This window comes from Aotus nancymaae, unplaced genomic scaffold, assembly GCF_030222135.1.
Source record: "Aotus nancymaae isolate 86718 unplaced genomic scaffold, 86718_ANA_hifiasm-v0.15.2.pri h1tg000028l, whole genome shotgun sequence".
In the NCBI taxonomy this organism is placed as follows: Eukaryota; Metazoa; Chordata; class Mammalia; order Primates; family Aotidae; genus Aotus; species Aotus nancymaae.
Window position 1 is genome coordinate 3960711 of NW_026988441.1, and position 13116 is coordinate 3973826.

A 13116-nucleotide genomic window follows, 5' to 3' on the forward strand; every position below is an offset into this window, starting at 1 on the left:
GGGGGAGGAGGGGCTGAGGCCCGGGCTTCTGGGTCTGAGGGAGGAGGGGGCTTGGGGGCCTGCACTCCTGGGTCTGAGGGAGGAGGGGCTAGGGGCCTAGACGGAAACCTGGGTCTGAGGGAGGAGGGAGTCTTGGGGCCTGAACTCCTGGGTCTGAGGGAGGAGGGGTCTGGAGGCCTGAACTCTTGGATCTGAGGGAGGAGGGGACTTGGGGGCATGGATTTCTGGGTCTGCCTGAGGTAGGACTAGGGACCTGGACTCCTGGGTCTGAGGGAGGAGAGGCTGGGAACCTGAACTCCTGGCTCTGAAGGAGGGGAGCCTGGGGCCTGGGCTTCTGGGTCTCAGGGAGGAGGGGGCCTGGGGGTCTGGATTCTTGGATTTGCGGGAGGAGGAGACTGGAGGACTCCTGGGTCTGCGGGAGGAGAGGCTGGGGGCCTGGTCTCTTGGATGTAAGGGAGGAGGGGCTGAGAGCCCGACCTCCTGGGTTGGAGGTTGCTAGGAACCCAGACCTCTCGGTGGGATCTGAGAAAGCGGGGAGCTAGAGGCGGGGAGCTAGAGGCTGGGACTCCGGGGTCCTGAGCACTCACCACACCAACACGGTCGCACACACTGATGCGAGGGCCCCGAGGGCGGCAAGCAGGAACAGGTTGCTCGGCGTCAGAGCCTCAGGCCTGGCCAGCAGCTCGCCCAGGCTGGGCCTCCAGGGCTCGATCAGCTCGGCATCCCGCGGGGCCCAGCGCAGCACCTCCCGGAACGCGGCCTGCAACTCTGTCTCCGCGCGCGGGGGCGGACCCGTCACTGCGGGGGCGCGCACGTCAGACGGGCACGAGCCCCGCCCTTCGCCCCGCCCCGCTCGCGCCCGCCGCCGCGCCCCGCCCCACCGTTAAGAAAGAAGTAGAGCCGAGCCAGGGGGCGCTGGTCTTGCTTGATCTCGCAGGAGAACGTCCCGCGGTGCGTGAGCTGCGTCGGCCGGATCCGCGCCAGGTATCCTTCGGCCCGCGGCACATCTCGGAAATAGGACAGGTCCTGAGTCCGGAGCTGCGGGACCCGCGGGCATAAGCTTCTCAATTTCGGCTTGCCAAAGAGTAACCTACAAGTCCCATTCCCCGAGCCAGACCACGCCCCCTTGAGTCCCGGCCCTGAGCCTTGACCCCGCCCCGAGCCTTCTGCTTGCTCCCCAGCCCTAAACGCACTTTCCCCACACTACCTGCCCCTGGAACCTGCATTTATTTATTTATTTCCAGACAAGGTCTCGTTCTGGCCCCCAGGCTGCAGTGCAGTGGCGCGATCATAGCTCACTGCAGCCTCGAACTCCTGGACTTCAGCAATCCTCCCACTCATCCTCCCCAGTGGCTGGGACTATAGGCGTGCACCGCCACGCCCGGCTGTTTTTAAAATTTTTTAGTAGAGGTGGGATCTTAGTATGTTGCCCAGGCTGGTCTCGAACTCCTGGGCTCAAGCAATCCTCCTGCTTTGGCCTCGCAAAGCGCTGGGATTGCAGGAGCGAGCCACTGCGCCAGGTCCTTGGTCCTGCATTCTGATCTTCGAGCTCTCCCCTAAATCCCGGGGCCCTCCTCTTGCTGTTGCCTGTGTCTAGACGCAGCTCCCCGGAGTCTCATCCCCGCATGCTAACTCCCCAACCCATAGTGAAGCCTAACTCGACCGTCTAAACCCTTTGCGCCGCCTTCGCCCCGACTCACACCTCCTCTTGCAAACTTCCAGGAATAGGTGATCTCCTCCTTTGGCAGCTTGAAGTTCACGATGCAAGAAAACATAGCTTGGTCGCCGCGAGTCACTGTCACATCCTGAACTGAAGACAGAGCATGGATCACTCGCTGGGCCCCGCCCAATCCTGGCCTTGCCGTGGTGCTCTGGTCCCGTTTCTCAGGTTGGTCCCCTACACCCTGAGGCCCTGCCCCTCACCTGGGCAGTCCAGCGGGAGGTCACAGACCCTGGAGTAGCACCCTTTGCAGAGGAAACGCCGGGCAAACTCCTGGAGACCTGTGGAGTGGGAACGCTGGGTCTGGGTGCCACCTGCCCAGGGCCCTTTGGCCCTTTTGAGATCCATACAGCTCCCCGGGGTCCACTGGCCAGGTAGCATCTTAAACCCGCCGTCCCTGCAGTCCTTAGCCGCCTCCCACTCCTCTCTGCCTCTAGGATTCCTATTGGTTTGCTTCGGCTCTCACACCCACCTTCTATGAGGATTCAGAGCAATATCTGGTTTACTTCCTTTTCTCCGGGATTCTTGTTGGTCTCCTAAGGATTTGAAGCCCACCCGATTTCCCCCACCTGATGTCCTAGGTTTTGGCTCCGACCACCTCCCTTACCCGACAATTCCAACTTTTAGATGAACTCCTTACCGCAGGGAGGGATGCAGGCCTGGGCTGTAGAGAGAGATGAAACATCACCACTTTAAGGTCGTGGGAAGAACCCCCTACCTCATGCTTCCCTATCGGATATTACAGGGTTGGACGCTTTGCTCCGAGGGGGCGGGGTCAAGCTGCAGTCATAACCTGGGGGCGGGGCCAAGCCTGAGCTTTGCACTAGGAGGGGTCAGGCCCAGGCCCGCTGCCAGCCATCTACTTGGGAGTTAGGGGGGAACACTGGCCTTCTGGAGGGCCTGACGGGGGTGGGCAGTCCAGTTGGATTCCACTGAGAAGGCGGGCTAGTAGTCCCGGAAAGGGGATCAGTAGGAGAGGAAACCTTTCAGAGAGACACATCCCATGACTGCTCCTAGCTGGAGAGGAAATCTTCCATCGAAGGGGTGAGGCCAAATCCACAGTAGTCCGCACGGGAGTCGATCCCCAAGGCCTGAGGCTCAGAGATGGGGCCAGGAGAGTGGATGGGGATCTCAGGAGTGTGTTTTGCTCTGTTTTGTTTTGAGATGGAGTCTTGTTCTGTCACCCAGGCTAGAGTGCGATGGCAAGATCGCCGCTCACAGCAACCTCACCTCCAGGGTTCCAGTGATTTTCCTGCCTCAGCTTCTTGAGTAGATGAGATTACAGGCATGCGCTACCACGCCAGACTAATTCTTGTATTTTTAGAAGAGATGGGGTATCACCATGTCGGTCAGTCTGGTCTCGAACTCCTGACCTCAAGTCATCTGCGCACATCAGCCTCCCAAAGTGCTGGGATTACAGGCGTGAGCCACCATGCCCAGGCAGGAGTGGGGTTTTCCAATTCTGTGTGTGTCTGGGGGAGGAGATAAGGAGTCTGTTTTACCTTCTTTAAGCTGTGTAATGACCGCCTTCATTTTCTCCGCCGCATCAGGGAAGGCAACCTCAAAGGATCCTGGAGAGTAAAGGGGAGGGCGGCCTGTGTAGTAAAATCCTTCCCCTAGGGCTTGGTCCTTGGCCCTGCATTCTGATCTAGCATCGCTAGGGCTAGGCTGGCGCTAGCTCACGGGATGTGCTGTCATGGTGTCTGCCCTTGCCCAGCTCCTCTCCACCCCTACATCTCTCTTATTACCATATCCTCTGCTCCTTCCTCTCATTTCCTCCCACCTCGTGTACTTGAAGGCTAACAAGTCCCTAAGTCTCCTTTCTTTTTTTCTTTTTTTTTTTTTGAGACGGAGTTTCACTCTTGTTACCCAGGCTGGAGTGCAATGGCGCGATCACGGCTCACCGCAACCTCCGCCTCCCGGGTTAAGGCAATTCTCCTGCCTCAGCCTCCTGAGTAGCTGGGATTACAGGCACACGCCACCGTGCCCAGCTAATTTTTTGTATTTTTAGTAGAGACAGGGTTTCACCATGTTGACCAGGATGGTCTCGATCTCTTGACCTCGTGATCCACCCGCCTCTGCCTCCCAAAGTGCTGGGATTATAGGCGTGAGCCACCACGCCCGGCCCTTAAATCTCCTTTCTTCTGCTTCCTGAATGTCTCCAGGATGGCAGCCCTCCGAGACGTCACCTGCACGTAGCTTGCTGAGGGGAGAAGGGGTGGATAAGGATCCAATTCCTCACGAAGGCCTGTTAGGTCCTACATGCTTTGGCCTAGTCCCCGTCCCTCCCTGTCCCATCACTAGTGCCCACCTTTCATTTCCTTTTATATTTTATTTTTAAATTTTAGAGACAGTGTCTCACTCTGTTACCCAGCTGGAGTTCAGTGGTGCAATCTCTGCTCGCTGCCATCTCTGCCGCCTGCATTCAAGTGATTCTCCTGCTTCAGCCTCCTAAGTAGCTGGGACTACAGGCGTGTGCCACCATGCCCAGCTAATTTTTGTATTTTTAGAAGAGACAGGGTTTCACCATGTTGGCCAGGCTGGTCTCAAACTCCTGACCTCAAGTGATCCACCCACTTCAGCCTCCCAAAGTGCTGGGATTACAGACATGAGCCATTGAGCCAGGCCTCATTTCCTTTGAAAACAACCATATTCCCTAGCACCTCAGGGCCTTTGCACATGCTGGCTTCAGCTTTTAGCACATTTTTCTGTCTTGTAATCATCCTTCCATCACCACAAATCTAATCAAGTTCCCTGTTTTTGTCTCTCATCGCAATCATTTCATTCCTAGCTCTCATCCGTCTGCAATTACATATATTTATATATAGATGATGGTCATTTATGTCTGTCTTGTAAGTTCCTTAGCGCTGTGTCCTCTGAATCCTGGAGAGGGCGCTGAATCTTAGACGTGCTCATTAAGTATTTGTAGAATGAATTCCAGGATCCAACTGGAACTGGAGACCCCAACTGGTGGCCTATGGCCCAAATCTATCCCTGGGATGTGTGATATTTGGCCTGGAAAGTGTTTAAAAGAAAATGAACCAGTCACCAACATATTTGGAATGTCACATCAATGTTTGGCATCTCTTTTTTAAAAAGCTGGAAGAGCTGCAACACAGAGATCACATTTCCATAAGGCAGCAATTAGCTGGAGATTAGTAGCAGCCACTCCCTTGAAATGGGGCACACATCGGCCACTTCTCTGTAGTCTCCAGCTATATTCATTTCTATAATATTTATAGGATACATCTTTTACCCTTGTATATTCTTTGTCTTTGTAGGTGTTTTTGTTTTGAGACAGTCTCGCTCTGTTGCCCAGGCTGGAGTACAGTGCTGTGATCTTGGCCCACTGCAGCTTCCACCTCCCAGGTTCAAGTGATTCTCCTGCCTCAGCCTCCCCAGTAGCTAGGATTACAGGCACCCAGCAGAAAGCCTGGCTAATTTTTGTATTTTTAGTAGAGATGGGGTTTCACCATGTTGGCCAGGCTGGTCTCGAATTCCTGACTCGTGATCTCCCCACCTTGGCCTCCCAAAGTGCTGGGGTTACAGGTGTGAGCCACCGTGCCTGACCTTGTGTTTTGACCACTGTAATGGCCTCCAAACTGTAAGGGTTTGTGGCTTTTTCCAGTGCAATTAAAAAGAGTGGACAGCTGGCTTGATCTTATGGTGGTTTGTGGAAGTTAGGATTGTGGCAGGATTTTATGGGCTAAATTGTGCCCCTACCCCCAAATTTGTTTGTTGAAGTCTTCAGAATGTGACTGTACTTGGTTCTTAAAGAGGTGATTAAGTTAAAATGAGGTCATTAGGGTGGGCCGTAATGCAGTATGATTGGTGTCCTTACTAGAAGAGGAAATTAGGACACAGACATGCACACAGGGACATATGAACAAAGCATCTACAAGCCAAAGAGAGAGGCCTGAGAAGAAACCAACCCTGCTGACACCAAAACCTTGACCTCAGGCTTCTGGAAGGCAGAAAATTCTGTTGTTCAAGACACCCAGTCTACAGTACTTTGTTACAGCGGTCCTAGCAAACCGATACACAGGGATTGTCCATTGCCTCTAAATACCTGTGTATCTATATCCACAGAACACAGATCAAAGGCTTCATCTCCCAGCCTTCCTTGAAGTTGTGGTCATGTGGCCAAGCTGTAGCCACAGGATGTAAGTGGATGTGTTATAAGTGAGTCACAGGAAGTGGCCTTAAAAGGGAGGTGGTACTGCACTTGGAATCCCAGCTACTCGGGAGGCTGGGGTGAAAGGATCACTTGAGGGCAGGAGTTTGAGACCAGCCTGGGCAACATGTGAAGACACCATCTCTAAGCAAATTTTTATAAATTAGCCAGGTGTGATGGCATGTGCCTGTAGTCTTAGCTACTCAGGAAGCTGAGGTGGGAGGATGGTTGAGCCCAGGAGTTCAAGGCTACAGTGAGCTATGTTGCACCACTGCACTCCAGCCTGGGCAACAGAGCAAGACCCTGTCTCTAAAAAACAAAAACAACAACAAAAAAAGAGAGAAGGTGGCGCCATCTTATTGATTCCCTTATCCTTCTGCTGCCTGAAAATTTGCATCCTGTTGCCTCAAAGTTTGTTTTGATGGCTGGAGCTCTAGCAGCCACACAGGACCATGAGGACAAGGGCTATTCCCTGGGATATTAAGTCTTGAAGGAGCTTGGGTCCCCAAGAAATGGAGGTGCTATACTAACCTAAAGTGCCTACCTCAAGACTTACTTTTCATAGGAGAAGTAAACTTCCTATTGGCTTAAGCCATTGCAGGGACAGGGGAAAGCTTCCTCTGTGATGTAAAGCCATACAAAAAGGGAGGGAACTAAGGATATTGGCAAGAGAGTAGCTGAAACGATGATGGTTGGATACACACTTGGAGAGAGAAGGCACTCGTGCCAAGAAGTGGGTTCCAGATGAGGACTTAGTGGTCTCTCCTTGGCCACAGAGCAGGAGTGTGGTCTCAAGATGGCAGGATGATCAGGAGCATGTGGTCAGACTGGGGTGCACAAATGAGAGGCCAGGATGTTGGAGGAGTCATCCAAAGAATTTCTATGGGCCAAATCAAATGACTCAGGGAAAGGGTGACTGTGGGATATACCGAGTAAGCCATGGTGGCGGGGTGGGTTTCTAACCCACCAGGGGAGTATGAATGGAGTGGAATGTTCCAGATAGACCAAGGAGCCTGGGTTATATCAAGTGGGCCATAAAGAGGCACGGGTGGGTGTTGTAAAGTCTTCCCTAGAGGAGTTGCGTATCATCAGGAGCTCCGACTCTGATTTAGAACATCTGGGTCTGAGTCCTGGTGCTTCTGTCTTGAGCATACCTGTTTCAAATCTGAGTATCAATCACAAGCCCTCCTCCCCATATGACCAAGTGACTCCACCTTCCTTTTCCTCAGTTTCCTCATTCATAAAATGCGGATGATAGCAGTGTCTGTATCACAGGAGCAGTGTCTGTATCGCAGGGTCGGGGAGAGGCTGAATCATTAATAAAAATTTGTTTTGATGGCTGGAGCTCTAGCAGCCACATAGAACCATGAGGACTATGATTTAATGATTGTATGGCATGATGTCTCTAAGCATGTAGAATGGCGTCTGGCACGTAGTGAGTGTTAGAGAAGACTGGAAAACTTACGATTGCCATCTCCAAGTTTGAGATGGGGAGACTGGGGCATGGGGAGATTACAGAAGTGGTCCAAAATCACATGGCTACATTGGACCCTGGTGGTCAGGCTCCAGAGCCTCCATACCTGATCGTTGCATGTGGCATACTGCATGCTGTCTATATCACGTCATCCACTCTATGGATCATATATACACCTACACAAACAAGACCACCTGGGTCACAAGAGGCAGTCAGCCTACGTCAGCTCCTCTAACCCCCTGCTCCTCCATCTGGAGGAGACTCAAAAGTCATCCCTGATTCTTCACATTGCCCTCACCCACCTCCATCTGGTCCAGTCTATCTCCAGATATATCCCAGGTCCACTGTTCTTGTCAAGATGAGCCCCAGTGTTCCCGTCTGAAAAGTGGGGCTATAAAACCCAGCCTCACAGGGCTGGTAGAGGATATCCTTTCTTTTTTTTTCTTTTTTTTTTTTGAGATGGAATCTTGCTTATTCACCCAGACTGGAGTGCAGTGGCGCGATCTCAGCTCACTGCAACCTCCACTTCCCGGGTTCAAGCAATTCTCTGCCTCACTCTCTCGAGAAGCTGGGATTACAGGCGCCTGCCACCACGCCCAGCTAATTTTTGTATTTTAGTAGAGACAGCGTTTCACCATCTTGGCCAGGCTAGTCTTGAACTCCTGACCTCGTGATCCACCCGCCTCAGCCTCCCAAAGTGTTGGGATTACAGGTGTGAGCCACCGCGCCTGGCCGAGGATATCCTTTAGGACACTTCATATGAATGACTCTCTGTATGGCAGACACAGCCTCTCACACACATGGGCAAGCCTGGCACACAGTCAAATCCTTGTGCCCACCCTGCCCTGCTCGGACCTCATCTGGTCTCCCCGGACCACTGTGACTTGTCTGACCCACGACGAGCCAGCTTCTCACTGGAAGTCTTCCTGCCTTTGCCCAGGCCCCACACAGCTGCCAGAGAGATCTTGTTAAGCCCCAGGTCAGATCCTGTGTCTTGGTGTAAAGTCCTCCAACAGCTCCCCCATTTCAAGAGCAAAAGACAAAAGTCATTCCAAGGACGTACAACAGCGATTCTGAGTGTTCCCAGAGTAGCATCATCAGCATTGCCTGGGATCTTGACAGAAATCTGCATTTTTAATAAGCTCCCAGGGGATTGTGATGTACGCTGGGGCTGTCTATGAGGATCTGTGGGAGGTGGCCCCTTGCTATCTCTCAGATTTCACCTTCACTCCAGCCCCGCGGGCCCCAGGGTCTTGCACTAGCTATTTCCTGTGGCCTGAAAAATCTCTCTCCTCAGATTATCTGCATGGTTGTCACTGTCACCTTGTTCAGGTCTCAGCTGGACCCTGTCATTTCCACCTCCCCTGACCAACCTATTTAAAATTATCACCCAGCAAGACATGTTGATTCATGCCTGTAATCCCAGCACTTTGGGAGGCTGAGGCGGGAAGATCACTTGAGCCCAGGAGCTCGAGACCAACCCAGGCAACATAGCAAGACACCATCATTACAAATTTAATTAGCCAAAGATGGTGGCATGCTGCCTGTAGTGCCAGCTACTCGGGAGGCGGAGGCAGGAAGATCGCTTGAGCCCAGGAGTTCGAGGCTGCAGTGAGCTATGATCGTGCCACTGCACTCCAGCCTGGGTGACAAAGTGAGACCCTATCTCCAAAAAAATAAGACAATAAAACTATCACCCCTTTCTCTTCTCCTTCTCTGTTTTCCTCCACGGCAGGGATCACCAACTGACATACTAAGATAGTAAGATATTTTATCGATTATGTTTATTGTCTGTCTTCCCAGACTCCACTCCAATATAAGCAACCCGAGGACAGGCGGTTTGCACCTTCAGTAAATATCATTGAACGTATCGCACCAGCTTCTCCTGGCCTCCAGACTCTCCCTCTGGTCCACCCTCCACACGACCCCAGAGGGCTCTTTCTACACTCAGAGCTGCCCCTATTTCACTGCTCACATTCCTCCGGTGGCTCCCCCGCGCCCTGAGGGCAGAGACTTAAAACTCTCTGACTTTTCTGCTGAACTCTGCACCTGGGTATCTAGCTGCCTCCTAAACGTCCCTGGGACCTTTCAAAGTCACTACACTCTAACCCAGCTCAAAATCTGCCCCCAGCTCTTTCTCTCAGGCTCCTTATTTCAGTGATGACGCATGGCCCAACAGGCAAGGAGCAGGACCTGTCTCGGACTCTGTCCTCTATGCCTCCCCAAACAGCCCAGCAGACCTCATTCTCTGGCCCTGGCCCCTCTTCTCCACCTTCAGAGCCCCAGCCCCGACTCAGGCCTCCACTCTGGCCTGGACCCTCACCCAGCCTCTTTTCTCTCCCCCTCAAGTTTGTCCCACAGCCGGCCCCTCGGAAGGCTTCCACTCCCAGATCCGGAGTTTCCTGATCTTTTCAAAGCTTCTGTGATGAGACAGCCCACGTGGGGAGACAGGGCATTTCCTGGAATCCTGAACCACCCGCCCATAGAGAGCTTTAGGGCCTCAGGTCTCCCTTTGGGGTGGAGGTCGGGGGAGCCACAGCTGAAGCCTTCTCCAGGCTGGCCCTGGATGCCCCTGGTGGATGGGATCCTCCCCTTTTTGGGGATCTTTGACAAAATGCTTGGTGGGCAAAGCAGGAAGCAAAGGGAGCGACTGTGGGTGTGGGAATAAGCCCTGGGCTCCTGTACCTAAGAGGAAGCCAGTTTCTTACACAGCGTAGGGCTCTGTGGCCTCTCTCCTGCAACTCTGAGCTTCCATAGTTCCAGGCTCTGGCACGTCATGGGGATTGTGGCCGTGGTGACCTGGCATGATTACTGCCAACACTGCCCATTGGCCATGCGTGGCCCCCGGCCCTGAGGTCGCTTCGCACGGCCACACACCTCAAGGCTGTCACGTGTGCCTGTCTCACCAGGGTGGTCACACCCCATCTCTCTTCACTACTGTCACTTGAGCGATCTACTCTGCTGTTTCTGTTTTCCTGCCCTCTAATTGCCTCACACCTCAAAAATGTGGAATCACTTTATAAGAAATCTGTGTGTGTGTGTCTGAGTGTGTGAAAGCGTGCATTTGTGTGCTGTGTGTGTGAGTGCTGTGAGTGTGTGAAAGCGTGCGTTTGTGTGCTGTGTGTGAATGAGTGTGAGTGTGAGTGCTGTGTGTGAATGTTTGTGTGAGTGCTGTGTGAATGAGTGTGTGTTTGTGTGAGTGTATGTGAGTGCTGTGTGTGTGTGTGAGACTGTGTGTGTGAGTTCTGTCCTAGAGGAAGATGCCGTCCCTGAGGTCAGCCTCGTCAGGCAGCCTCAAACCCCACAATGAGCTCTGTGGCCATCCTAGGAGGCAAGGAGATTGTCCCACTTTACAGATGGGTACGTTGAGGACAGGAGAGGGGCAGTGACCCACCCAGAACTTCATCACCAGTAAGAGTGTTTGCCATGCGGCCACGTCAGAACCTACCCGACCCATCTGGACTTCTCTAGGCAATTTCTGCAGCGTCCTTTCCCCACTTGCCAGCATCAGCCTCTGGCTCTTAGAGCTGCCTTCAGCCTTCGCTTGGTCAAGTAGCTGAGCTCACGGCTTGCGAGCTTTCCCCGTCCCAGATGACTGCCCAACTCTGGGGCCTCCGTCCTCTGCCCCGGGCCCTCCCACATACCCATCTCTTGGGAGCTCCAAGTCCGCATGTCCCGTCTCCCCACCCCTACACGCTCACCCCGGGCAGCAGCCAGCTCCTGCAGGCCGTGGGTCATCTGGGTGAAGGCGTCATGCAGGTGGCTTCTCTCATCATAGTCTGGCGGCGAAGGAGGGGGCAAGGGCTGGGGGAGGCAGCTCCCCACAAACACCATGTCCCTAATGGGAACATTCTGTCTCTGAGTCTCTGCCCTCCCAAGTCCGTGCCCTCCCCTTGCTGACTCTCTGCCCCCCAGTCTCTATGCTTCCTGAGTCCCTCCCAGGCTCTATCCTCACCTCTGAGAGTCTCCATCTTCCCTGAGTCTCTCCCCCAACACCAGTCTCTATCCTGCTTCCCCAGCCTCTGCCCCGTCTCTATCCCCCCACTTCTGAGTCTCCATCCTCCTTCTCTGAGTCTCTATCACCCAGTCTCCATCCTCCCCTGTCTGACTCTCCATCCTCCCCTGAGTCTCCATCTTCCTCTCTCTCTGACTCTCCATTTTCCTGAGTCTCCATTCTCCTCTCTCTTACTCTCCATCCTCCCGAGTGTCCATCTTCCCCCTCTGACTCTCCTTCCTCCCATCTCTGACTCTTCAACCTCCCTTGTCTGAGTCTCCATCCTCCCCTCTCTGAGTGTCTATCCTCCCATCTGAGTCTCCTTCCTCCCTTCTCTAACTGTCCATCCTCCCGTCTCTGAGTCTCCATCCTCCCCTCTCTGAGTGTCCATCCTCCCCTGCCTGAGTCTCTATCCTCCCCTGTCTCTGAGTCTCTATCCTCCCCTCTCTGAGTGTCCATCCTCCCCTGCCTGAGTCTCTATCCTCCCCTGTCTCTGAGTCTCTATCCTCCCCTCTGAGTGTCCATCCTCCTGTCTCAGTCTCCATCCTCTCGTCTGAGTCTCCATCCTCCCCTGCCTGAGTCTCTATCCTCCCGTCTCTGAGTCTCCATCCTCCCCTCTCTGAGTCTCTGCCCTGCTGTCCTCCCTTGTCTGTGTTTCTCTGTCTCTAGCCTCTGTTGTTCTCATGGTCTTTGAGCCTTTTGCCTGTGACTGTTTCTCTCGGTCCATCCCTCAGCCTGACCCTCTGCACCCTCCCCAGACACTGATGAAGGTGCCTGGTCTCCTCACTGATTTCGGTGTCAGAGAGGCCCTGGAAGGCGGCCGTGAAGGCCTCCTCACACTCTTCGAGCTTGGGGCTCTGCATCCCCACAAACATCTGGCAGATGCGGAAGCGCTCGGAGTAGGTTGTGAAGCAGAGGAGACAGGCCCAGGCGGGCACGCTGAAGACAGCCAGGGCCAGCAGGGCAGACGGGACCACACTGGCCAGGGCCAGCAGGGCCATCGTTGGGTCTCAAGGCCAGGGGAGAAACTAGTAACCTTTATGAGGTCACCACAGGGCGGGGGAAGGGCCAGTGGTCTGGGGTCAGAGGTCAGGCTTCAGTTGGTGGCCAAATGTCATGCTCTGGAGGAAGGGTATGAGGAGTCAGGGCTCCCGGGTCAGGCCGGCAATTCCCCAGGTGTGTGGTTGGGCCAGACGCCAGGCTCCCAAGAACCTCACCTGTGACCCTGGATGTCCTCACAGGTTAAAGGGTCTCAGGGACCCAGAGGCTGGCAACATGGTATGTGGTGGCCCTGCAGGCCCTGGGGTGGGGGTCAGAGATGGAGACGGGCACAGAGACATTCTGAGAGCCAGAAGACAGAAAAACCAAAAAGGACAAACAGACACAGAAAGATGTCGGGAGGGGCAGAGCCCTAGAAAGCCAGAATGAGAGAGGCAGAGAATCCACTGCGAAAGAGACGCGGAAGCCGCAGAGACATAGCGGAGATGGAGAGACAGACAGAAGTCAGAGTTCAGGGCGGGAGGGGAACAGCCCGGCTCCTCCTCCCAGGGTCCCTGGGGCAGCCCAGTGGGGCTCAGAGTCCCCAAGTGGGGCTGGGGGTCCCCGCCGGGCCCCGTCCCGTGCAGGGCGCAGCCTGGGGAAAGCTAGGAGGTCGTATAGTGATCTCCTTGGGTGTCCTCCTCAACTATACAACCTCCTACCTCAGCCCGGGGGGCGCGGCAGGGGGACAGACCCGACAGAAAGACAGACAGGGA

At 54.3% G+C, this 13116-nt stretch overlaps 1 protein-coding gene across 3 annotated transcripts; it reads right to left on the reverse strand.

Moving 5' to 3' along the window:
• Nucleotides 1-550: 550 nt before the first annotated feature.
• On the reverse strand, nucleotides 551-12863 carry SPACA6 (sperm acrosome associated 6). Of its 3 annotated transcripts, XM_021668623.2 has the most exons (8): nucleotides 12150-12863; nucleotides 11070-11147; nucleotides 3223-3291; nucleotides 2361-2384; nucleotides 1924-2001; nucleotides 1701-1810; nucleotides 882-1038; nucleotides 551-798 (listed from the first exon to the last, which is right to left on the reverse strand). In XM_021668623.2, exons 1-8 carry the CDS (start codon nucleotides 12361-12363, stop codon nucleotides 584-586), a joined length of 945 nt encoding a protein of 314 aa, XP_021524298.2. In that variant the 5' UTR covers nucleotides 12364-12863; the 3' UTR covers nucleotides 551-583. The 3 variants fall into 3 exon arrangements, 1 of the variants encoding a protein (XP_021524298.2); XR_010344216.1 differs by lacking the exons at nucleotides 551-798; nucleotides 11070-11147; nucleotides 12150-12863 and having other exon boundaries at nucleotides 950-1038; nucleotides 1703-1805; nucleotides 1924-10878; XR_010344215.1 differs by lacking the exons at nucleotides 551-798; nucleotides 11070-11147; nucleotides 12150-12863 and having other exon boundaries at nucleotides 950-1038; nucleotides 1703-10878.
• Nucleotides 12864-13116: the final 253 nt, after the last annotated feature.

Coding starts and splice junctions, on each gene's coding strand:
- SPACA6 (XM_021668623.2), bottom strand. CDS start 12,363: ATGGCCCTGCTGGCCCTGGCCAGTGTGGTCCCGTCTGCCCTGCTGGCC. Junction 11,148..12,149: donor CCTCTCTGACACCGAAATCA/GTGAGGAGACCA, acceptor CTTCGCCGCCAG/ACTATGATGAGAGAAGCCAC. Junction 1,039..1,700: donor GGAAGTTTGCAAGAGGAGGT/GTGAGTCGGGGC, acceptor CGGGTCCCGCAG/CTCCGGACTCAGGACCTGTC.